Source organism: Phasianus colchicus, chromosome 13 (genome assembly GCF_987193195.1).
Source record: "Phasianus colchicus chromosome 13, bPhaCol1.hap1.1, whole genome shotgun sequence".
Classification (NCBI taxonomy): Eukaryota; Metazoa; Chordata; class Aves; order Galliformes; family Phasianidae; genus Phasianus; species Phasianus colchicus.
This window is the reverse complement of record NC_143448.1, coordinates 10,341,010-10,367,797: the sequence shown is the minus strand read 5'-3', so window position 1 is coordinate 10,367,797 and position 26,788 is coordinate 10,341,010. Positions and strand designations below refer to the sequence as shown.

At 43.4% G+C, this 26,788-nt stretch overlaps 1 protein-coding gene across 1 annotated transcript; it reads right to left on the bottom strand.

Annotated features, from left to right (window-relative positions):
• Positions 1–1,344: 1,344 nt before the first annotated feature.
• Positions 1,345–23,227, bottom strand: LRP3 (LDL receptor related protein 3). The gene is made up of 7 exons (XM_031615511.2): positions 23,059–23,227; positions 19,404–19,451; positions 13,186–13,324; positions 5,731–5,939; positions 4,372–5,458; positions 3,518–3,650; positions 1,345–2,633 (listed from the first exon to the last, which is right to left on the bottom strand). Exons 1-7 carry the CDS (start codon positions 23,129–23,131, stop codon positions 1,827–1,829), a joined length of 2,496 nt encoding a protein of 831 aa, XP_031471371.2. The 5' UTR covers positions 23,132–23,227; the 3' UTR covers positions 1,345–1,826.
• Positions 23,228–26,788: the final 3,561 nt, after the last annotated feature.

Sequence of the window (26,788 nt, the reverse complement as noted above, 5' to 3'; positions counted from 1 at the left end):
TCACAAAAGCACTTGAGAAGAAATGAGTGAGTAGTACTTACTTAACGTAACCATAACTTGCTCATTACGCATTTTGCTACAATCCTTTCTATGCTCTTACAGACTTTGAATCTTCTGCCTCTGGAAAACACTCTATGAAACCAATTTGCAACTGAAGACAAAAAAGTAATTTCAAAGTCATTCTTTCACATTACATTTCAGTAAAGTGAAAGTCTTAATGCTTATTTTTTTAAAGCACTCCCAAAGGAAGTCCTAGTGGAAGATTCAGGACACATACAGTCCATTAAAAAACATCTTTGACACTTCAATGTAAACTGTTCACTGCAAAAGCCTGTGAGCTGTGGACAGCACACCCCACTTCTACAGACGCCCAAGTCCACCCCAGTTTTACAAGCTGAAGTTACCAGTTAATAACTTCAGGCAAGTTAAATTCCTACAGCATTAAACAGCATCAGAGCACTTGGATACTTACAGAGGAGCAGCTGAGATAACTTCTTCGTTAATTTCTGTATGTAGAATTCTAGTTTGTTACTGCCTCACCAGAGGGCTGAGACAGAGCTTCTAAAAGGGCAGGGGGGGAGCCTGGCCCACGTTGGTTCATGGCACCATCCTATCCTTTGCAGCAGGGCCAGACTATCAGACCATAACCAGCTGTGATTCTGCACCAGGTCACTCCTGCTTAAGCAATATCACCTTTCTTTCAGGTAAATAACTTGCTTCCTTCTAATTGCACTCTAAAAAAAAAAAACCACAAAAAGGCACCAGTTTAAAGCAGTATACAATTCACACAGTGTCAGCTTTGAAACTGGCACTGGCCTACTTCAGTCCTTAATAGAAAGTAAAAGCAAATTCCTATAACTGTCTAGAAAAACAAGTTTCAAAAAGCTGCACCCAGGTAGCAGATTTACGAGCAAATTTGTGAAGTAGATTTTATTTCAAAATAAAGATCCCAACAGTTACCAAGTGCTCAGTGCTTCCTATTGCAGCCAGCCGTGAAGCCTCAGAAACCTTCAGAGCACAACCAAAGTGGTGTAAATCAAAGAAGTCCCTGAAATCAGAAGGGAGGAGAGGAAAAAGGGTAGGAAGACAGCAAGCGATTCTTCAACCTTTGCTACATCACTTTGAAAAGAGTAACATATGACAACATAAAAAATATTGTTGCAAACGGGGTTCAATGCATTCCACTTGTATTGAACATTGCTGATCTCTTACTACAAAGCCATAGCAGACAGGAATACTCTGCATACTATATACAGAAACTTTGGTTATAGTGGATGTTTCAATATCTATATGGCCATCAAAACATTTCTGAAGGGAGCAAAGGAAGCAAGCTACTTCTAGAAATAGGGAGCAACAAAGGATTTTATTTCCTCTCAAAAATTTTAATGATATTATTAAATTTTAGTTAAATAATGATGTCTAAAAGGACAATGTTATTTCTCGACTGGTACTCACAGTCACAACTGGTGCCTGCTCCAAGTTCCAACAGTGTTAATTTCTGTAAGACCACTTGAAAAAGTAAAGAAATACCAACTCCCTGAATGGAAAGTAAATAAAGCACAGAAGAAATAAACAGTGGAGATGCCTCCCAACTACAGTGACACATTCTTGCTCTCGTAGCCCCTGACATCACATACTGGCCTACTTCTGCCCCCACTGGAGTTTCAGGAATAGCAACAAAGAAAAACTTGTCCCATTTAGTCCTGCTGTACTCCCTGGGGATTAAAGCACACCAGTTTTGATGGACAAAGCTGAGAGCACAAACCACCTAAAATCAAAGTGCACAGTCATATAAACAATGAAGTTACAAAGTTACAAAGCTTCTACTAGCAAACAAGTAAAGACTCATCATCACTTGTACTGATTTCAGAGAGGGGAGCAGAGGACTCTAACATTGGCACTTCCACAGAATGGCAACAAGCCGCATGAATACCCAAAGGCTCCTCCCGATGGGAGCTAGGGCAACACCGGTTTTGTCCATCCACTTGGATATGAACATTCAAGGGGCTATCTGAATAAGCAGACTCCCACTTTTTTAAGGGTAACCTACATGGCTCTTCACTTGGTGGATGACTTCTACTTAAATTACTGCCCTCTGGGACAGTCCTCCTGGGTGCTGACCCTCCATGGGTTGCTTCTGTGACACTTTCAGACAAAGGATCTCTGAAAGACTTTCCTGAATCCACTTTATTGGGCTGCTTGAGCTCACCGCCTGAGGTCTCAGCACCTACACATTTATCGGCGTGTCCAGACTCAGGCTCTGCTTGCGCAGCAGTGCAAGTGTTCTCTAAGACATTCGAAGGCAATGGCTCTGTGATTTCAGTCTCTGGCTGCAAGGTGCTACATCCAGCTTCTTGCAGGTCACTGGCATGGGCGTCTGCCTCTAAACTAGGTCCTTCAGGTGAAGGCAGAGGACTCCTAATAGTCCCATCAGCATGGTTGATGATTCCATCACCCAACGTCGTCTGCGAAGTGCGGGCAGGTGTCAGGAGTGGGATCTGTCCTCTCACCCGAGGTCTGTGGAAGAGTCTGTTCCAGAGTCGGCCAAGGCGCCGCCGAGACGAGCTTCGTCGTGATGAGTGACGTCTCATCTGCCTCCTCATGGCTGTTCGGATGTTCTGCAGCACAGAGGCCTGTCACACAGAGATAATCGATTTAGCACACACTCAAAAGACTTCTCCCATAGCTCACATTTACTAAGATCTCCATTTTAAGAGAATTCTCCTCATTAAATTGGCATTTTCTAACGAACTATTAAGAATGTCAAAGCTAGCTCTGTCTCTACGAAAACATTCTCCATTAAAATGTTTCCTTAATGAGTTCAATTTCTTCTTGTTTGCCCAGCAAGATGCTCCACACTTGCTATCAGATTACCACCAAAGAACAGGCTACAGACCACCAAGTCCTCTGTCATCAGCAATAGCAGAGGATCCTCAAAACCTGGTAACAGTGGAGAAAAGCAAATATATAGTACTGCTGCACCTGATAACAAGCTCTGAGTGTTTTATCACACTTGGAACTGCATCAAAGTGGGATAATTTTAACAGTTTGAGAGAGATTCTTGAGAACTCAACAGTAAAATATCAATATGACTTAATGGCTTCCCAGTGTAATGTATTTGTAAATAAAAATTAATTCTAGAGTTTCCCAAAAATACTGCTAGAGACCTAGTTTCTTATCACTCAGACATTTACAGTTTCAGCTTGGAAAACTCTTTTTTTTTTAAAAAAAAACTTACTTTATCTCTGTTCACTCTGTCTTGACATACAGCAAAACAGCATGTGTTTTTCTCACTGCTGTTCCCTAGCAAACATATTTAATGTGTTCAAAACTATCCACAGCACCAAGATACATGACTATGATTCTACAGCTAAAAGTAAAACATACATATTTCAGTAAGAGCATTTCCATACAGTTAGCACAGCTTCTCTGCTACTGACAGAACACAGTTCCAGATCAGTTCTAACTTATAGCAGTCTGGATGTTACTAGGTTCATCAGCACTCATGTCACCATACTTGTGATGCATTGTACACAGGAAAGTCTTCGACCGGGGGGATCAGTCCTTGTGCAATCAGCTGCCCATAGGAAGGTGGAGCTTCCCGACGCACAAATTCTGCCTCAAGTCTTGTCATCTGGGTCTCAAATGCTCTGGGAACAGAACCACAGTGGAAAAAAAAAAAACAGAAGAGAAATTACAGTCAGTTTGTCTAGCCTCCTCTCACGTTAACGCACAGACATGGTGCTGAGGGCTTCAAACTAGCAGCAAAAAGGCAAATCTTTACTAGGGCTCTGTAAAAAACCTTATCAGGATGCTAAAATTAATAAAAGGAACAATAGTAACAGTGAATCAAATCAGCAAACCCAGTCTGAGTTTGGACTCTGTAGTAACTGAACATTTTCCAAAAGGCCAACTTACGCCAATAAAGGCATTAATTTGTTCTGCTTATTTTTGGAAAATACAGCATGAAGCACTGCAACAATCACACATCATGGGCAGGCTTGGTGCATATGACAAGAGACAGGCACCAGGAAGTCCCTTCTGACTCTCTCCAAAAGGGCACAACCACAGTTGCACAGACATACAAAGCAAAGGAAATTTCTCAAAATAGTTTTGATATTTGTGAGATTCAGGTCTGCCAGGCCACACAAGAGAAGTGTATTTTCCACAGATCATAGAACAGCTGACATTTCCTCTACTTCTGAAAATCTCAACTACTCTTCTCTAAGCCTAATGCAGTGAGTACTACTTAACAAATTTTACAGTATTTTCTGAATTCTTTGGTTAACAATTTACTTTTTTTCCTCCTTTAAACTACGAAATACGCAGTCAGTTATTAAAGAATTATAAAAGCAAGATGTTTTTATGTACCTGTATTCTCTAGTCCTCAGAGAATATAATTTAAATGCACACCCCAGTGCTATCACCAGCAGCAGGCCACACACAAGACTCCCGATCAGAGCAGCCGTGATGACCTTCCTGGGAACAATCACCAGGCAGTTGTGTTCATCACTTCCATCTTGGCAGTCTTCTTGACCATCACAGCGCCAAGTCTCAAAGATACACAGATTTGTGCCACAATGGAAATTCCCTGGCTGGCAAGTAAAGCAGTTTTTTTCATCTGAGCCATCTGGGCAGTTCTTTTGGTTATTACAGCGGTCAAGTATCGAGTAGCAAAGCCCACTATTTCCTTCACATGGATATTCATTCTTCTGGCAAGCTGGACAGTTCTCCTCATCCTTGCCATTTGGACAGTGCCACCAGCCATCACAATGTTGCTTATCCGTGAAACACTCCTCATCACTTCCACAGGGGTGTTCCCAAGGAAGACAATAGCCTTTCACCTGGTAGGTTGCATTGAATCCATGGCCAGTGCTCTTTGAGCGAGCATGATATGAGACTGTGAGCTGGCCCTTTGATGACTCCACGCTCACTGGATGCCTATTGTTGTGAAAGGAAAATGTTTGCAGTAATTTATCGCCTCTCTCTTCAATGCCATCATATACCTTTACGTAGTCATTGTAGCCTAACTGCAAATCAAGCTGCAACAGAACATGTCGATTATCTTGTGTATCCACGTACCACGTGCAACGAAGGTCAGATTTGCTGTGATCAGCACGGAATAAGTCTGGGGAAGCAAAAGATCCGTAAAAATTACCCAGCTTTTTGCCACAGGAAAGATCAGGACAATTATCTTCATCTGAACCATCACTGCAGTCTTTCACTGAATTACACCTCAGCTCGTTCATCAAGCACTTGGTGGAGCGGGCTACACTGCACTGGAATGTTCCTGAGGGACAGATGCTGGACGGAGGCTCTGTTGGAGGGACAGTGCAGTTTCTCTCATCTGAGTTATCCCCACACTCATCCATGGAGTTACATTTCCAAGTACTGGGAATACACTTTCCATTTGCACAATGGAATTCATCTGACTGGCATGCAGCCTGACCGATCTTTCCTGTGAAAGAGGACAAGCAGAAAAAGTCAGTATCAAAACTTTTGTAACCATCCAATGTCACATTTTGACATCTACCCTCTCTGCATGGTCACAAGCCAATAGGTCAGGCCAGTAGAAAATCAGTAAGAAACCAACTGGAAAAAGTATCAGTGTTACCATGCAAACACTTTAATAACCAAGACTGGCCCAAAACTCTCATCAACAAATAATACTCCTGCCTTTAAGTTTTACTAGAGAGTTTAAGCAAAGCCAACAAAATTGCAAGGTTTTACCTCTAATATAAGAAAGGCGAAATCCCTGAGACTGTCCTGAGCTTGATGCATCTGAGTGAAAAAATATCCAAACATGATCCCTTGCAGAGATGAAAGATGGAGGTATGGAAGATCCACACACTTTGTACTCCTCTCTTTTGGAAGATGGGCCAATCATCAACCAATCCACTGTACATTTCTGAGATTCTTCCAAATCAAAGTTCTTAAAACTGTTAAGAACAAAAGAAAACACAAGTAACAAAAGATATTTATCTGGAACAGTCAAACAGTGAAAAAACAGAATGTAGCAGTTGAGTTTCTGCACAAGCAGTGCTGACATAAAGAGATCACATTCAAAGATAATGAAACATCTCCAGTATCTTGCATACACATAAACACAGCACTCAAATTCTCCCAATTTAGAAAAGCACTCATCTCACTGGCATAAACAGCATGCCAAGTAGCTCCAAAATCTGAAAGAATGCATCTCTTATTCAGAGTCCGTAGGCAAAACTACTTCCTAAAACACAGATCTGAGTAAAAGAAGAAATAGCAAAAAACATTACGTGGAAGCATAAAAAATGATTTCAACAATCTTTTCTGACCTTAGAAGCTATTAAAAGATGGCATGTGATTGGAAACTATTGTATCGGAGTAAGAACAATAGGAAGCAATACAAAGAACCCTAGGGGACAAAGAAGCAAGACAAAAATCAATTTTTCAAGCTGGGGATAAACAGGGAGAGGACAAGATGAGAACAGCAAGGAAGGAAATGGAACATGAAGTCTCTCTAACTGTATGATTTTTTAGTTCAAAGAATAACACATTCCCTTTCTGGGAATGCAAATGCTGAGCAAATGAATCTATAACCTTTCACCATCAAACATCCAGCTCTCATGTTGACCCAGGGCCAATGGCTATTCCATAGCATCTTACCCAGTGCAAAGAGGTGTTCCAACAGCTGCTGAACATTGAACACAACCAATAATACTCCCTAAACTGGAGCTCAGAACCACACTGGGTGTTTGTTCATACTCTGATGAAACAGACTGTATTTGCATTCAGTAATCTGCAGTAGGGGAGAAGCACTCCTCATTGTGAAAGGGCACATTGTTCAAGACACTTAGAACTGTATTGTGTTCTTCTTTCACATACCTCAGCTACACACAATTAACTTGGTAACAGTCACTACATACTCCACACAAACACCTGAAAAGTCAGAGAGACTGAAAAGCTGCTATGAAATAGGAACCTCCTTCCACAAAGGACTTCTCAGAAACACAGAGCAAGAACTATTTGAAAAAGATAAATGGAAGATAATTTTCTGACACCATGGTGTACTTACAAAAGGCTGTAAAAGCCTGCCAGATCTTGTCCTTTGAAGGTGAAAGGGAAAGAGCAGCAACTTTGTAAACCAGCCAATTCATTTTAGAGGCAGTTCAAGCCTACACACACTCCAGAGTTCTGCCAAATGTACTGACCTGAAACATTTTTTTGCAGTTTTCACCAAGAGAATGAAAAATAAGAGCCACCAGAATGTTAAATTAGAATAGAAATTAAAACACGTTCAGCAACTTGTTGGACACAAATATGCCCCCCTCCTCTTTTCTAAATCTTTTTCTCCTATTATGTTCCACATATCATTCCAGCTAGGAAGAAATCTTCCACAGTACCCACTTCTTTGCTATATAAGCAATCTCATCAAGCTTTAGAAAACAGCATATTTTGCAAGAGAGTCTTAAGTGAATCTGAAGTCAAAATTAAAAAAAACTTAAGTATTCAACCATGCAGAGAATTTCTGTCCCAGGTGTTCTACAAAAACTTCTTAATGACCAGGTGTACAAAGAGGCCTACAGCACGAAAGGGAGTTACATGAAGCAGCTATGAAACTGCCAGCACCCATGTAAAGTCTGTTGTGAGATCTGAGACAGCACTACTGAGCTACCACATTGGTTTCACTTTCTTTTTCTTAGCTACCAGGCACCAAGAAGAGTTTCTATCATCTACTTGGAAAATTATTTGTAGGGTTTTCTTGTCACAAAGAATTTTTATGGTAATCACTGGAAATAGCTATTTGCCCAACAACATCTGTAACAAAAGGGAACAGTCACTAAACCAAGTAATAGAAGCTCAGAACTTGGGAGTGGAGGAGGGGGAAATAACCAGAAAAACCTTGCTTGTGTGAAACAAACAAGATCTACATCTTTAAACTCACTGCTATGGAGATTTTAGATGTACCAAGAACAATCTTACAGAGCTGAGCAATTTGTTCTCCTACCCTGCCAGCTCCCAGCACTGCAGCCAAGTCTCAAAGCTCACTCATTTTCCACACTGCACTCACGCTTGGTTTACAAACTCTTCTGCAAATGAGCAATCTACCCTGTATTTGTAGATAATTACCAATAATTACCTCTATTTACACATTCAGAATGTTATACTGCTAATAAAGAGCAAGGAGGAGATGAGGATGAAGAAACTTTAGTCCCACCTTTTAAAGCAGAAAAATACAGATGGTAACTGATTTTCCTGAGTACTGGCTGTGGATCTGAGATTCAGATCAGAGTCCACACTTCTCCATCCAGAAACACAAGTGTTAGGCACAAAGCCATCCTCACGAGCGGTGAGGCAGGATATATGTGAAGAAGGTAGCACCTTTAACAGCCTCCCTGAGAACACCAGCACACAATGCCTCACCTCGATACATGAGCTACTGAAGCAACTGCCCCACTATTCAGAAAAGGGAGATAAAGAACACTGTCAAGAACAAACTCCCTGTTTTCTCAGAAGCAAGGAGCACCTCAACCACATGCTGGTGCCTGAAAGTTTGAAACATCACTGAATAAACAATTTCTCTGAAATATAAGTGTTCTAATTTTGATGTAAAGTTTTATATACAGTAAATGCCACAGCAATTACAAAATTCCTTCAGCAGGCAAAAGCAAAGTCAAAACAATTACATTCTATTTCATGCAGAGTATAATTGAAACAAATTTTGCTTTAATTAAGGCATCGTATAACAACTGTACAATAACTGTATAACAACTCTCCACATGCACCCTTTTACATTACATTGTTGTCAGTGCAAGCAAATTTTGTCCCATCTACATTGATAGTGACTTCACTTAAGACCAAAAATATCATATAGTTGAGTGGGCTGTCAGTCAATCTCAAATGAAAAAACTTACAACAAAATATGAAACAACACATACACATGTATGTATAAATAGAGAAAACTATTTTCACTTTACAATCCATTTGCAATGAGGTTTTGTGCAAAAAGCTTCTGCCACATTGATCTACATGAAATAGCCTACTGATTTATTTAACCTAGGAGTTCTGAAAGGGCATTCAGCTTCTGCTACTTCACTTCTTTCATCACCTGTAATTAGATCTAGTGTTGCTGTTGTAGTCTTCTGAAGAATAATTTAATTCTGCTACCCATAAAATAGAGCATGGGGACATTTACTTATTCACTTGAACTTCCTCAAACTGGAATACAACTTTTTGTGCCAGAAGGATCAGCCCAGCAATTGAGTGATTGATGGTATGGACTGTAAGCAAGGGAGAACATCCCTTCCACTGCTAATTCCTTTTAAAATAATAATAGTAATAGCATATATAAGTATAATAACAGTCTATTAGGCACTGGGAGCATTCAAATCCCAAGTATCAGAACAATTGGAACAAGTGGGAACGGAGAAATGCAGCACAGTCTGCTTCTACGGAATACTGCAGAAATAGGTAAAATCATCTCATTTTTCTTTAAAGGTATGTTACTGGAAACAGGTTACCTCCCACACTGAGCAGGACTGGGAACTTGCAAGGAATTACAGGACAGGTTGTGATTGGATCTAGCCTGTAACATTACTCAAATGAAGCAACAGTAACTTACAACAATATTCACCTATTAATTGTTAAGTATTTGTAAACTTCTGGACAGAACTTCACTAAGCCAACTTGCCATAAATACTCATTTACACTCTGTAACTAAGATTAAAAAAACAGACTACCCCCAAAACTAATCCATAGCAGAGATTTTTGGCATCTGGATCAGAAAGAGCTAGAAAAAAAAGAGCACTTGTATAAATAACGTGGGGAATTCCTTACAACCTCTACGTAGTTGAAGCAGAAGCAAATACAGATTAAAGCTGGGAAAAGCATTCTTAACTGTAAAAAGATAAACATGGGATGATTGTGAATATGAACAAGAATGGTTAAATGCTTGAAACCCAGCAGATGTAAAACCTGAATGAAAGTAAGAATTCAAAAAATGTCCAACTTGGCCCTCTAAAGTCATTAGATTTGGAGAATAAATATTATGGGTAAATTAGGAGAGCACAGTCCCAAAATAAATCACAGTGGCCAATTAACCAAGAAAAGTTACTTCTATTTGCCAGCCTCTCACAGCAAGTGCAGACTGCAAACAACTGATGACTTAATTGGCTCATTAAAAACTTCTGTTTACCCACTGGAGCACAAGGACCTGGAAGTCAGGAAAGCTCTATTCTGCTCCTCACTTCCAAGCACCAACTCTGCAACCATAGGCAGGAGATATGGCTGGTTTTTCAAAAGCATAAGAAACTTAATTAAATACATGGCTATTATGAGTTTTTTCAATTAATGTCAAATTCTGAATCACCACATTCAGTAAATACAGCATCAAATGGTCCCTTGAATTTGTCAATAAATACATACCAGCAGGTCTTGACACAAACACACCTCAGCTTTACTCAGAATCTCAATCTCAGCTGGCACCTTAACGTTTTTTTCCCAAACCAATGACACAGGCCACTGAAGTGAAAGCCAGTGAGACCTCCTCAATTAACACAGAACTTGAGAAGGTCACTAAGTAAATAATTTCTCAACACTCATATCTTGAATTCTGATCATGGAGAACATTTTACTCTCAGTCTCATTAATTCCTATAATAAAATGCAATTATTTATACTGTCCCCACATCAGGGCCAATTGCAACAATCAGATAACAGCAACTGATAAAGAATCTTCATCTTTTCTCAAATTGGTGGAAACAAACAAATACATCCTGTTAAGGATGGTGCAAAAAAGCAGTTAAAGGGTGTGACATCCCTCTGATCTTACAGAACTTATACGTGGTCCCCTATGAAAATAAGACCTAAACAGAGGAATTCAGACAAAAAAAGAGCTTCCAAAACAATAACTTACTAATTATCTGAATATCAAGTGACACAACAGAATCCTGGAAAACAGTGGCTACATGTGTTCCCAGGTCTCAACAGCACAATCCTATCAGAAACAAAAACTTGAAAGAAAGGATGGAAATGTGCAAAACTAGTAAGTAAGAAAAACATACTTCCCATTCTTGTGAAGACTCTCCCAAGGATTTCTAAAAAGTAAACTACAGAGCAAAACAGCAAGTGTGGAAATGTGAGGATATGAAGATAATTGACATAAATATGAAAGGTAGATATCAAAACTAAGCTTCTAAAGGACACATCCACAGGAGACAGCATGTAACATCCACGTGTAGATCTGTGTACTGTTCTATTAAAAGCTGCTGAATAATGAGTTTATTTAAAAAATGACCACTTTCAGTTGCAATTGTATCCCTCAGTGACTCCTGCTGTATCCCAAATATGCTACTTATATACCACTGCTGTCGTACCATCAATGAGAATCCAAGATCAAGGCAAATGCTTTCAGTATGACATAACACAAAAGAGATGGTGCTTTTTGTTTTGTTTTCTGAACCTGTTAAAAACTAGATCTCATCCTAAGAATTATTTTTTATTTTCTTAGGAATATTTTCTATGCCCCTGTCAGCACACAGCTATGATAAGAAGCATTCCCCACTGCTAAGAAGAAAAAATGTTTTTATTTAAACCCTGTTTTCCAGTTTCCTAGGCTGGCATGACATAGGCAAAGTCAGCTACTGCTTTTATATCTTTGGCATTAAGAAGGCTACAATATTCTAAAGAAAACCTCAGATGCTGCAACATTTTGTATTTCCTACACTGTAGTGAATCATTCCAAGGACATTTATAGTCCAAAACATAGCACTACAGCACGTCTGCTACCCACAAGGCAAACTACTCCCTAGGATGTAAACACACAGCTCCCATTGTTCGTATGTACAGATGAGGGCAGGATATGGCTTTGTATCCAGTGACAGAAAACAAACCCATTAGAAAGAAATCTTTCAAAACTATTGCTAACACACACATTCAAGCTGTGTACACATCATTACTGGTTTCCTCATCCCACTTTCCTTCAATTCTTTATCCTCTATTATATTCATACTTGCTAAAGAGAATCCTAATTCTAACTAGGAGCTCTGAGATGTTTTCAGAGCATAAAGTGCAATACTATTCTCCAGAGCCAAGTCCTGTCTCTCATTTATATGCCTTCTCAGAGCTTCCAACAATCTCTGCTTTGAAATAAACTCCGCAAGTCCAATATAATTTAATGGGGTTGAAAAGCATGTTTCTATTTATGGTGCTCAAATGTTGGCAGGTATCTACTTCCTTACTTTTGATGAGTAGATCCTATTTTGAACTAGGGATGGTGGAGCCCTCCTATTATTCCATCTGTGGCAGATTTGTTTTTAATTGCTGAGCATCTGCAGCTGAAGAGGTTTGCAGTCCTTTTAAGCAGCTGAGCAAAGAATGAGCAGATGGTGTCAAATACAACAGTACTAAAAAACCAAACAAAAAACCTTTCCCAAGTTTGCTTTTTTCTTTTTTCTTTTTTTTTTTAAACAAGCAGTTCCTGGTTTGAGAAGGATACTGCAATTATTCAAGAGAAATTAATCAAATTTACACTAAGCTGATATTATAGACTAAAAATCCTTAATAAACCATTTGTAAAATATTCTAGTCTTTTCTGAGTGGTTTTATTACCTGAAATTGTGCAACAAATGCTAATTATTATTTAATTCTGTTAGAAATAAAAGTTGTACAAAAAAGCATTTGTATTTTAGTTAACAAGTGTCAATGAGAAGTGATTATCTTCATCTATTAACTAAGTATAGCATCATTCCAGGACATTACAGACAAAGCCACTTTTGCTCTAAGAAACCTAAGTATCCTACTGAGGCTGCTCCAGGTTCTATAGCATTCATCTATTCCTACTTATAGGCAATAAAGAGAAAGGAAACTATTTAATTTGAGTAAATATATCACTGCTTCCCACCTCGTCATCTATCAGAGGTAGATGAAATCTCACAGGTATTATGAAGACAAAAATATTAACAGACTACAAATGACTTGAATATAAACAGATGTCAGAGGTAAACTACAGAAACAAGATAGCAGAACACTTCTAAAATGAAGGTGCCCAACCTGCAACCCATGCTCCAGTACGACCAAGTTTGCTGTCCATCTGTTCAGCCACTTGGCAGCTCTGGCAAACAGTTCAATATTGTTACATCAGATCAAAACATACAGCTTCATTTTAGCAAAGCAACCAATTAACCCCACAGAATATCACAAACCATACCTAATTGTTATCATGTCTCCACGATCTCCTTGAATGTACCAGCTGCAGTTTACTGCTGGAGGATAGTTTCGTGGCCAGGAAGGACTATAGATGACACCCCGTCTCTCTGTGTGCTGTTCAAGTTCTCCACTGCAAGCAACTGTTAATAAGAGGGAAAAAATATTGTTAATGCTTCACCTAATCAGCAGCTCACATCAGCTACAAGAGCTTTCATCAATTTCTGGGGATTGCAGACAGATGAGAGTCAACAGTTTCAACCTCTTATTGCTTTCTTCCCTGCCCAGTTTTTAATTAAGGCACCCACTTGAACTGTAGGTAAGCATAACCTGCATTTCAATGCAGGATCAATCAATAACCTTGTATGAATTTACCAAAGGCTACAATCAATATCACTGCACAGACCTGCCAGAGAGGATGTAACACAGAAATCCTCCTTACCAGCTGCACAAAGCCTGGCTGTGACATTCACCAACTGAAAAAGATCCATATTCAGTGCAAAGTACCAAGAAGCCCATTTTGCTATAACCCGTTCCTGGATATGTTCCTTCTCCTAAGTATGACAGACCTGAAGAGTGTAATGGTTAAACCAACAAAAGAAGACAAGAAGTTAACTGGACTTCAATGTCAAATGTTTTCACTGAAAATTCCTGAGTACTTTAAATTCCTCCTGAATTCTCACAGATTGAAATTTTCCAGAAAAGGAAAGCTCAGTATTTTCAAAGCCTTTTCAGATCCTCCTATGGAAAGCTGCAGGCCAATCAAAGCTGCATCAAATACTTATAATTTGTAATTAAGCAATTCAAAAATGGCAGTGAACTACTCCAAGGACAAGTGGGAAAGCTGTTCTGCTGGGAAGATGTACTCTCAGCAGACTACGAGAGAGGAAATTCTCTGTAATGCAAAAGCTATTCTGAACACTCTCCAAACACATATTTAAAACTATTTCTAAATCAGATGACTATCTGGAGCATGACTTCTGGATTACAGCTGAACATTCCCATTTTTGATACATTTCATTTCTCCCAGCTTATAATGAAGGGGAAAAAAAAAAGGATGCCTACACTTTAAGGTAAGTATACTCTGATATACATCACAGACTTGCAGCATCACTTGCATGCAGGCACAGATGCGTAATTTTGGGTTCAGAGCCAGGACAGCACCAGCTGCACAGGGACGGGCAAGGTGCTGGCAGAGCCACATGGATGCAGGCACTGCAGGGCTGCCCTCAGAGCCCGGCCTGCAGCATCCCCTGGAAAGCCAGTGCTGGAGCTCACCCACTTGCCCACAGCAAGCACTTCTCAAGTGAGAGCCACGGGAATACAAAGCATGAGGTGAGCAACTTACCTGAGGCAAAACAGAAAGAGCCATTATTTTTACCCTCCAAACAGGGTGTTCCACTGAAATACATGTATGCAATTCCTACTAGTTTCAAAGAGCACAAAAACTTCCCAAACACATAAACACAAGTAAACATCTATTTTCCAAGCAAATATTTTGCAGTGAAGTGGTTATAAAAATACAAGAAAACCTTTGTTAGCACATTTCGAAAAACAGAGAGGCTCCACACTGGACACTGACAGAGATGCAGATACGAAAACAAGAAAGCAAATGTAAGACCCACTGCACTTGTCAGCTCAGGCTCTCAAGACGTTTCATTACGCACACCAAAGCAGCCTACCAGGCCTTGAGATGTGCCCCTCCACACACCTATCACTGCACAACCATAACACAGCAGCAAGGGAGGACACAGAGTGAGCAGCTCTGTGCACAGTGCAAGAGGAACTAGAAAGCGCATATCCTACTGCCAAGTTACTGAAACTTCTCAATGGGAGGGAAACAATGTGCACACAAAACAAACACAGCACGCAACACCATCCAGAGGCTTCCTGCAGAGCCTCACAAATGTTTCTGTTCCCCTTGTACCAACTTGTGCTCTGGATTAATATCCTGTGTTGACAACAAATACAGCTGCACAGAGAGCAAAACCAGCTCCTACACAAAGCCAGTTAGAGCTCATGTTCTGAGAAGGTCCCAGTGACACACTGCTGACTTCCTACAAGCACCTTCACTCACATTCATCGCTGCAGTTTAGCAGAGAATTTCCCTAATACTTTCATCTGAGCTCTAGGAAATGTTTACAAAAACCTGACCAAAGGCTATGTGACACCTCCTCGATTTCTGAAGTAACGTCACTGGCAGGTTTTCTTTTCCAGCAACAGAGTTTCCCAAGTCTTAGCAGTGAACATGATGCAATGTGACAAGTTTCTCAGTGAGAAACACCTTTCCTTATTAACACTGCACATCTGCTACAGACATGGGACAAGGAACAAGAACAGACAAAAGAAAAAGGTTTTCCGTTTTAACAGAATGATGGGAGCTGTGAAAATCTGAGGATATGAGCGAGGTAAGGGCTGAGCTGATGCTAAATGCTACCTAGGGCAGCCCATTTGGCCGTGGCCATTGTTTCTCAATACCCCGCAGCAGCTCTACACTCCTGCCACAAAACAAGCATTTCACACTCACCTTATTCAGAATTAAAAGGAGAATTATTTCACTCTTACAAGGACTGCTCAATTAACACGCTGCTAACCTTATTAACATTGCCAAAACATACATACACTATTTTAAGGGTATATGCACAGCCCCCTGAGCCCACTGGGGAAAACTAGAAGGGGACATGCACACAAAAAAACTCCTATCTTGTCTACCCAAACCTCACTTCAATTGCCAGGTGCTTTAGACACCCTTCATTTCTTGTCAGTGCTCATAACTATGGCACTTGCAATTGACCAACAGATCTCCTTCCTAACGATTGTCTCCGACTCTTCCCTTGTGCACTGACTGCTGCGTAGCAGAGAAGGTGAAGTCTTCAAGCACTGCTTCTGAGCAGCTGTTCTTTCACCTGCATAAATGACAACTTCATTTTGAAAGGAAAACCCACACTAAACAGAAAAACCACAAGGGCACGCTGCCATACTGTTGGGGTTTCAGCGCCGACAAAGGGGCCTCAATTCCCTTCCTAGTTCCTGTGTGAATTTTGCAGAACCACAAATCCACATGCAGTGCTGTGTTACTAAGCTGGGCTTCAGCACAACACTGAGTATCAACCTTAAGGAAATACAAGCCTTCTCAAATTGCCAAAACATCCTAAAGGAAAAGGGAAGTCTCTAAATAGCAAGGCATGCTCCTGGATGATGAAAGTCTTGTAAGCAACAGTACACAAGAAGAGCAGTGACAACTTTTCTGCAACAACTGTTTGTGCTTTTATACACAACCATAGAAGCAAAATGAAAACTCAATTTACAAAACACTCAAAATGGCTTACATTTTCCACATTCTGGATTCTTTTTCATTAAAAAGCTAGAGAATATCAATCCCTGGACAAGCAAACCAACCCAATAAAATCTTACTGAGGTGATTTTATTTTTTTTTTTTAATAAATTCTGAAGATAAACAATAATTAATCTTTTATAGTTTTGTTTGTTTAAGTATCATTTCAATGTCAGAAGTGGTTTGAGTTTAGAGTTTTCATCAAGAAGGATGAGGGAGCTGGGTTGTTCAGCCTGGAGGAGAGAAGGCTGCAAGGAGACATCACTGCAGCCTTCCAGTATTTAAGAAGGGATTATAAAGAGGAGGGAATCAGCTTTTTACTTGGGTAGACAGTGACAGGACAAGGGGGAACGGTTTTAAGCTCAAGGAGGGAAGGTTTAGATTGAATGTCAGGAGAGAGTAGTGAGGTGCTGGAACAGGCTGCCCAGAGAGGCTGTGGACATCCCATCCCTGGAGGTGTTCATGATCGGATGGGGCCCTGGGCAACCTGGTCTAGTACCAGAACTGGAGGTTGGTGGCCCTGCCTGTGGCAGAGAGGTTGGAATTTGGTGATCGCTGGGGTCCCTTCCAACCCAAACCACTCTATGATCCTACAATAAGATGAAAAATCTTAATGAGGCTCTCAGTAATGATCAAATGGATTTCTTATACTGCAAACAGCAGTAAATTTTTCCCTCCAGTTAAATATGCCACTAATTCTTGCTACTAAAAACTTCCAAGAAATTTTCTAAAACATTACATAGAAGGTACTAGTCCTATTTTTTGCAAGAACAACTACAACAGATACCAAGCTTCACCAGAGGACAGCACAGTTTGTTTTGGGGTTACTAAGCTGTGCAGGAATAAATAGGATGAGAGCAGAAACCAGGGAAATGGTGGAGTCACCATCCTAGAGGCGTGATGAAAAGGATAGATGTGGCATGGATGGACACGGGTTAGTGGGCATGGAGGGATGATGGACTGCTGGTTGGATCTTGGCCTTTTCCAACAGTAATGACTCTATTCTATGAAATTTTTAGATGACCCCAGCAGAAGATCAACCCTGGATCTTTGCACCCTTCTGTGACGCCCTGGAGACTGCCCCAGCCACAGGGGGTACACCTCAACCATCTGCTCCAGACTGAGAGAAGCCACAAGGAACTTTCTCTCAAAACTTCACGTTTAGCAAAATATGCCTCCTTAAACAGCTATCTCAGGGCTGGCAGAACACTCTCTCCCTCAGTTCTCTAACTGCTCCCTCAAGGAGTGCTCTCACACACTGCTTAGCACAGACCCCTTATGCCTGTAGTCTAAAGGCTCTCACTGGTTTTATCCATCCCACAACCAGCTGCTGCTCCCCCAGCACCAGCATACACACAGTTCATTGACCCAGCAGAATCTGAGCACTCTGCAGGACCAAGAAGCAGAACATGCTCAACAGAGGCAGGGGAAGAGCACACGGTGGGAGGACTTCTCCCTTTCAGCAGAGACAGCTCTGATGGCTTGAAGTGTTGTACAAACACAGCTGAGATGGTGGCTCGACCTGCGTTCTCCAGAAATCTTTATTTCTGCCATTGCGAGCTTTCTGAAGAGAAATCCCACTACACCTTTCTGTAAAGATGTGTCTCTAATAGATGTTTTGTAAGGACACGTTTGGGACAGCAAATGCCCCTCTCCACTTTTATTATGGCTGCTAAGGAACACCTCCTGCAAGAGGGTTCCCAGCAGAGTTATCTGCCTTGCAATTGCATTACCCTCACCTGTTATCTTCCAGCACACGGGAAAACAAGTAAGATATGAACTGTATTACGGCAATAACCTTTTATGATCATTTTTCACACTGCTCCAGTTGCGATGTCAGCGATCAGAGTAACTCAAAGCTGTATCAGAACAAGAAATCACGAAGGCTACAGTACTGTAAGATTTTCCGCATGCTCAAAAGAATGAAAGTGAAATGTTACAACCCTGTTTCTAGCAAAAGGTCAGCATTAGAAAGGAGCAAAGCCAGCAGTAAGAAGTGTTACATATTTCAGGCTGAGGTAGTAGCAGCAATCTAGACTGTATAATTACCCAAGTTACACTCTGTAAACCTAAATACCATACATTCTGGACTTTTTCTAATTGAAAAATGGAAATACAGTATTGCAAACAACATACACCCTATGTGGTGCATCCAAGCTACCCTAAAATAAGCTTAAGGAAGTCATCTAATCATACAATTATTATCCTTTCCCAATTTAAATCTTGTTTCAAAACTCCACGTTGATTTGAACACTCAGACTCCCACATTAATCAAGCCACTGCCTTAGAATTATTTTTGTGTTTTCTCATTTCCTTTTCTCCTGCTTCCCATATTTGGTTATTATGTTTTATTTAAGTTGTAACCTCTTCAGGCTTAAAGTATGCCTACCAACATGACTGTGGATTGAAAGGCACAAGAGTACCCTTATCACTAAGAGGACTCTGATTATACTGCTCCAGTAACGTCAGTAAGCCACAGTACTACTACAGAGAAGGAAATTACACTAAGTGCCAGGACTCTGATTGAATTTCCACTCCAAGACTCAAAAGATGTTCTTAACATTCTGGTTTTAGCTCCTCTGGGAATAGGCCTCTGCCCCCAGCTTGATGTTCCCAGGCACGTCTCCTAAACACAGATTTTCCCCCAAACATATCAGTGCATACTGTGACCTTAGCCTCAAGCTTAAGATTTTCTTCCAGCACAGCGACGCTGATGGAGTCCAATAACCATTCCAGCAAGATTTAAAAGTTCTAAGCTTCCTAAAATATCATTGCTACCCTTTCTCAAACAAAGGTCATACTCTTTGCTTAAACAAGCCTTCAAACAGTAAAAGAACAGTAACAACTTCAAAACAACAATAAATATAAATAAGAAAAGTGTATCTTACCTAATGAGGTAACAGCACTTTCTATTTTCCCAGTCAGAAAGAGATTCACTGTAAAGATAAAAAGAAAAAATGTTACCATAGGTTCCAGTGGCACAGGGAGGCAGTTCATAGTCTGCCATTTCTAAGTGTTTGCTGCCATGTTTATATAAAGGTATTACAGTCTTCCAATAAAAATTCTACTTATCTACACTGAGAATTCACATGAATCAACTCTCATCTTTCAACAAACAATATAAGTTCAGCATCAATCAAATACGCTACCAAGAGAAACAACAAGTCCATCTACTCAGTTGTCTTCTGTGGGATTTAACTGGGGAAGACAGAAAAACAATCGCACTAAAGCATCCATAATGACAGCATCACATAATCACTTTAACAGCTCAAATGTTGTAAAATAATTAATAAGATTATCTTGAAACGCATCCTCTCTGAATAAAGCAGTTTGTTCCTATCAGGTAAATGTCACCTTGAAAACAAGTTGCAAAAGCAAACATAGTTAACTTGGCTAATCAACAGCAATTAAGTTTTCAAAAAAGTCTATTAGTGACAGCAAAGCAAGATGAGACTTGCAAGGTGCTTGCAGTTCACATCTGACTTCCAGGCCAGTCTTTATATGCCCCTCACTTTCTCAGATGTCTCCTCTCAGAGAATACACCATTAGAATGATCTGATAAGAGGGGCCATCACCAACACTTCTTCCTGCCCTGTTGTTACTGCAGAGCTCAGCGTAGCACACACATCCACTGGAGTTTCCTCACAGATTCTTCAAGGCTCTTTTCTGGCGATTACACTGCATCTCACTAACTGCTCTCATCTTAGCAGTGTTCTGTAACCTACAGAGACAGTTTACTAATAACATGACAAACACTAAAGCAAATTAGAAAGGTTTAAAAGGTTACCAACACTTAATTCCCAACACCCCAGCCAGGCACCCCGTGGCTTTATTTTGCATGTGTTAAATCCAAAATCTTTCTATAGCCAATCTGCAGCAAGTGTTTAGAAAAAAACATCATTAAAAATGAACAATGGAAGAGGAACTGTCTGTGCTCCCAGCAGTGATTGGAAGCCACTGACAATTAGCACCATTTCTGCATCAGGGAGGCATGCTGACTATGGGCCCCATTGTCTTAGCACCGTTCAAACATCACAGGACAACAACCCTGGCTCCAACCACCTTCTGGCCTGACAGACCAGCACAAGGGAAAGAAGCTGCGGGACAGTGCAAGGGAAGGAGGGCAGCTGAGTAACAGCTGTGGCTTCAGAACAAACAGGCTCGAGCTACACATTTGCACTCAAAAGCATTAATACTATGTTCAAAGGACATTAATAGTGCTGATTTTATTACATAATTAATGCACAGCAGCATTTATTACACAACCAGGCCAAGGCACTGTGTAACCGCTCTGTCAGGGCGCACACAGCACTGTGCCAGGAGCAGCTCCACACCTGAGCTGCACGACAGGTCCTGGCCCACAGCAACGCGGTGACACAAAGTTCCCCCACATGGCATCAAGCAGCGCTGTTCCTGTAACCATAGTAATTCAGTCACACAGACTGAGAAGACCTCAGCCAGCAATTAAGTCACAAACGTGACAGATGTTATGAATATTAAAATATTTTGCTCATAAGTACGTGAGTGTACTCTAACAATAGTTAGGCAGAGTACCAACCAGGTTACCAGCCAGGCTCTGTCACTGCCTTTCTGCACATGTCCTGCCTGAGTTTTCCCAACGTGACAGAACACGAGTCCAAGCAGAGGTTCCTGAGAGGGGCCCTGCAGGAGGAACTTGCAGCAGAAGGACAGGAACTTGCAGCAGGACAGGGCTAGAGGGAAGAAGCAGCACACTTGGAACTCCCTACTGGGGGCAGCTCAGCCAGCAGCCCTGAGTGCAGCCCAGCAGACAGCTATGGGCAGCTCCACACACCTGGCAAACACACCTCTACCTACACAAACCTACCAGCTGGTACTGCAGGTCTCTCTCATTTCCAAGATCCTCCGCAACAAGCAGCCAGTAGTTGAGAACAGTTCTTCAGAACTGCCTCACACCAGGTGCTTTCCTCAACACAGTCCCTCACTGCTCCCCACTCCCACCCAGGCCCTCAGATCAGAGCACTGCAGCCAGCCCTGATGCACTCCCAGGAGAGACACCAGCTCTGCTTTTCTGGTTATTCACCCACTTTCTGCGTTCTTCAGGATTTCTAAGGAATGAGGAATGAAACAGCCTCACGGAAGAACAGCTGCCACAAAGCAGCTCCACACTGCGGCTCACAGCTGAAGTCACACAGCCACGGGCGGCAGCAGTGTGTCTACAGAGACACCAAACCCACAAACAGCCCCAGGAGAACAAAAAGTAAAAGCGGAGAAGGGCTGGAGAAGTGAGAAACAGGAACTGAAAGCAATGACAGACGGAAAAGACAGGCAGGCAGGAAGTAACACACAATAACAGCTAAAGCACTGTGCTCTTCTGGGGTCTCCACAGCACAACACCTGATAAGCTACCCCCCTCCCCTGCTTGTTAGCTTTCACTACTGTGCAAGGGACAGGCACAAAGCACTGCAGAGATCTACCAAACTTCAGACCTTATGTCACCTCCAGAGAAGGACAAAAAGTGCTCCAGCATGGACTCTGGAACTCGCATGGTTTTCAATGATACTATTAGTCACTTTTAGAATAACTGTGCTATTTTTATTAAATAACAGAAGCTTTAACAAAGCTCTGACCAAGCCCCAAGAAAAATAAATGGCTAGAACTTGTATTTTAGACTCCATAGTGCAGCAGGCTCTGCCCTCGTATTGCACACACTTCTGGCAGCCCTTTATGTCTCTGCAATACAGCAGCAGCAGCAGGCAGAGATGTTTCAGCTGTTCTGAAGCTTACAGGGCCTTCTGCGCCGTATTTCATAGTTAACACAGAGATGTCTTTAGTCACCAGAGCAGTCTCTAACTTTCCACACTTTCCTGGGCAAGCACTGACATTAAAAAGAACTTCTACAGAAAGAGAATGAGCAGTACGGCCACTTCTGACAGTTTATGTAATTGATGCTGCCTATCACTCGGCATTACCGAACACAAACCCGCTTTATCAGCAAGCAGCAGAGGGTTTCACGCAGCTCCGCGGGCTGTACGTTTATCACAGCCCTCAGAAGAGTTGGGATCAGCCCAGCACAGGCCCCTGGGACAGGCAAGGGCCGATAACCCCAACCGCCGGGCCGCCGGCTGCGGGCACAGGGCAACACAAAGCCCCAACGAAAAGCGCCTTCCCCCAGAAAAAAGGGCTGCGGGGGACGCGTCTCCGTGCCGCCACAGCCCGGCACCTGCCGCGGGAGCAGAGCGGAGCACCGGGGGACGCGTTCCCCCCTGCCGCTCACAGCGGCATCGGGCGGTGCCGTGGCTCAACTCCGCGGGGGCATCGCCGCCGTCCAAACTTTCTTTTTTTAAAGCTCCGCACGGGGTCACCGCATCGGACTCAACCCAGGAGCGAGACGCGCGACCCGGACGGAACGCGGCTCGGCCCGCACAGCCCCGCCGGCCCGGGTCCCCCCAAAGCGCCCGCAACGCAGCCCCGAGCCCGCCGTGCCGCGGAGGCCTCCGCAGGTGCCCGCAGCCCGGCCCCGTGCCCGGACGTGCCCCGCGGGGAGCGGCCGCCGGCACTCACCCAGGCAGATGGCGGTGAGCGGCACCAGCGCGCCCTGCCGGAGCTCCGCGGCCGTCGTCGCCGCCTTCTCCATGGCGGGTCGCCGCCACCTGCCCTTCGGCACAGGGGGGAAGCGCTCGCTTCTACGCCCGCCCGCCGGCCCCCGCAGCCCGGGCAGCCGGCGGCGGGGCGGCCGCCTCCCGCCGCAGCCCCATGGCCGGGCCCGCGCTCGCCGCTCCGGGGCAGGTGGAGGAAAACGGAACGCGGCGCCGCCGCTCCGCCGCCGCCGCCCCACGTGACAGCCCCGCCGCGCGGCCGCGGCGCTCGGGCCGGAGGACGAAGGGAGCGCCGCCCCGCTCCGCGCACACCTGGGGGCCGCCGGCAGGCGGAGCGCGGCCCGCGGCGGAAGGGAAGGCGAGGGCCGGGCTCTCCCGCGCGGCGCCGGGCGGGCAGCTTCCTGTCAGGCGCGGCCCGCTCCGCCGCGCGGCCATCGCGAACCCGGGCCCCGCGGCGCCCCTCCGCCGGGCGGGTGCGAAGAGCCCGCGGCGAGAGGCCGCGCCCGGCGCCGCGTCGGCCCTCCGACCCCCCCTGCCGGGGGAAGCTGCCCCGCGGTGCCCGGCGGAGCTCCCCCTGAGGATGGGGCCCTGGGACTGCAGCCGGGGTGTGAGAGAGCGGTGCCGGATTTGCCTCCGCCGCGGTTCGCCCAAGGGAAACGCGGTACGGCTTTTAAACGGGGCGGGGGGGCGGCAGTGGCCGTGCCCGGGATGCTCCTCCGGAGCGCTCCGTGCCGGCGCTCGCAGCTCCCCGCGGCGGGACGGCAGCATCCCCCGGTCACAGTGCGGGGCCGCTCCCAGCGCGGCACCGGTAAGCGCTGTGAGCCCTGCGCCGTGCCACGGGACAAAGCCACCGCGGAGGTTTACACCGAGCAGCAATAGAACAAAGTGAGCCGAGAACTTCAGGAGATAAACATAAAAATAACGAAAGATGGAACAACGTCGTTCGGGTGAAGACTTCCTGCGATGTACCAACTCCACCTGAAACATTCCTTGCCCTTCCCTTGTTCCCCAAGTGCCTCGCTAACAGCTCCTCGCTCCACAAAGAGCTTCTCCCTCGAAAGCACAAGCACGGGGCTCGGCCGCGCGTCTGCGCCTTGCCGGCAGCACCGTCCCCGCCCTGCCCCGCTCCCATGAGGGCCCTGCCGCCAGGCACCGCGTCACCTGCCAGGCGAAGCCCTGCAGGAGGGTCACTGCACTCACAGTGACGTTTCCCTACGTGCTTTATAAAAATGGCATACAGCCACAGAATGTAAGGATGACACGAAAGACAGCAGAGGTATCCCACAGAGGGGATACCGCGTACAGCAGAGACTCTCCGATCAATATTAAATACCGATCGGTATGGACAACATCACAGAGCAATCAATACCGTCCATTATTGTACTCAGTGTCCCACTACAAGAATGCAGTTTCTAAGCGAAACTCATCCTTAGGGGCTGCCTGTTCAACGTTAAGGCCTACCTGAAGTGGTGGTGCCTGAAGGAGCCTCCGGCAGTGCAGGAGCCATAGGGTCACAGCAGCACCGATGCAGGTACGTGGCTGCCTCTGGCCCAGCAGGCATCCATGGGCCATGGCAGCAGGTGTGTCGGAAGCACAGCAGGCTGAGGAGGAACACAAAAAGCAATAGCCATTGTGAGAGGGAGCTGGACACTGGGACATAGCTGTGCTGTCAGTGAACATCTCAGGTATTTGTTGCTGTTCATGCCTCACCTAGGGTAACAGCTGCACAAGCCTAAACATCTGGTGTTGTGATTAAAAGAGGAGAGAAAAGCATATTTAATTTGCCTGAGGTGCTGCACAGTTTAAAATTATTAATTAGAACTCTGGTTTTCATTTGCCCGTAAGCTCATGAGTGCAATTTTAAACACATATTTCAGTTAAACAAATACTTTCAAACGTGTCTACAATAAAACCACTCCACAGAGCTTCTCTCATGGCACCGTATCGTGCTTAAAATTAATCCACTCAGCAGAAAGTTTTGGCCAGAGAAAGGGAAAAAAAGGCCAAATTAAAAAATGGGAAAGGAAACATGGGAAAAAAATGGGAAAGGGCAGATAAGGAAGAGAAGGAAGGCAGCGGTGGATGGGAAATCACTGGGCCAGACAGAAACTACTTCAGGGCATTGGTGGTGACAGCTCCGTCCTGGAGTCTGGGAAGTGCATCGTGTTGGCTGCAGAGAGCACATTAAAGTCAAAGCACGGACTCAGGTTCCCTTTTGCTGATTCTTATTTGATAGTGAAGAACTCTGGCAGAGTGGTGAAAGAGAGGGCTGAGGGCTTAATGCCTGAAAGCACCAGAGTTCACCAAAGGCCGTCTCTCAGCACACTGAGATATTGCTTTAGACCTTTTTATTTCAGCAATATAAAGTGTGGCTGCAGCAATATCTTGGGGGTTCGGCTGATCCTTATCCTCACTGAGCTACAGACTTGTGCTTTATCTCAGCAGCTCTTTGATGGAATTATTGTAATTGTAATTCACATTTGTCTATCACTCTGGATCTTAATGGATGCCTAATGGATGACTGGCCCGAGGATCAATAGTACCACGTCTTGTCTACTTGGGATGAGAGAACTGAATGTTAAAACAAATACGCCTACTATGCTAAAGATGCAGAAATAATAAGCAGATCAATGCAAACCAGGTTTGTCAGGAGGTGAGAAGGCCCCGCACGCAGCATGAGAGGACCTGTGGCCCTTCTGCCCACTCACCCGGCCCTACCAGCACATGGCTGTGTGCTTTTTAAGGAGCATAATAAATCACACAACATTTTCCACAACTAAATTCTTTCTAATCTAGCCAGACAATTCTTAAACCTTTAATGGGCTGATGATTGTAAAATCACTTCTGTCTGGGTTTCTGAGCAGTAATCTTCAAATTATGGGTTTGAAACAGCAATAATGGAATGTGTCATAAAAGAATTCTTCCTCGGTAAGTCTATTATTGTAATAAAATAACATATCTAGTCACCTCTACATTCTACATTAACCCTTTTTATGATAATTACAAGTAAAGTGTATTGCTCATTTCCCTTCAATAAGATCCTCACATGCCACTGAAACAGCAGGCTACATAGGACTGAGAGCAAAGCGACACGGACCTTCTTTTTTATCCATGCCAGAAACTTGTTAAGATAAAATTCACTCGGTTTAAGAATTATTCTTGCCATTTGTGTAAGACTAACTTCAAATTCTGAGTCCTAATTTTGAGTTGCATACATTTCTTTTCATAGGAATGTGTGTACAAATGAGACAAGTACATGTGAAATGCCATATTTCTGTGCTCCCGTATCTACTGTCATCACAGAACTCACAACCACACCACAAGACCCACACAAACACCTTGAAAACGCGATCACTAGAATTTATTCAGGATGATTTATAAATCACATTTTAAAATTACTCTTAAATAGTTGCACAAAGCTAACCCACAGCAAGCTGAAAGTCTGTCAGAACACGTGATATGGAGGAGGCTGCGAGAAACTTTCATTTCTAGAAGTCACTCTGTGTGCTGAAGCTATAGGCATGTTCATTCATTTTAATGCTTTTAACAGAATTGGATCATAAAAAAATCCGGTTGTTAACACCACCAAAACAAAGTTCTGATAACATTTTAGGAGGTATAATCAAGGGATATTTTTAAATACGTAGTAAAGATGAAGACATCCTAAAATGATATAGTGTTGACTAAAGATTATG

Excerpts from the sequence above, each read along its gene's own strand:
- LRP3 (XM_031615511.2), bottom strand. The coding sequence starts at position 23,131 with ATGGAGAAGGCGGCGACGACGGCCGCGGAGCTCCGGCAGGGCGCGCTG. Across the intron at positions 13,325-19,403 it reads AAGTGCTGTTACCTCATTAG|TTGCTTGCAGTGGAGAACTT; the intron begins GTAAGATACACT and ends TCTTATTAACAG. Across the intron at positions 2,634-3,517 it reads CTGTGTACAATGCATCACAA|GCCTCTGTGCTGCAGAACAT; the intron begins GTATGGTGACAT and ends TCTGTGTGACAG.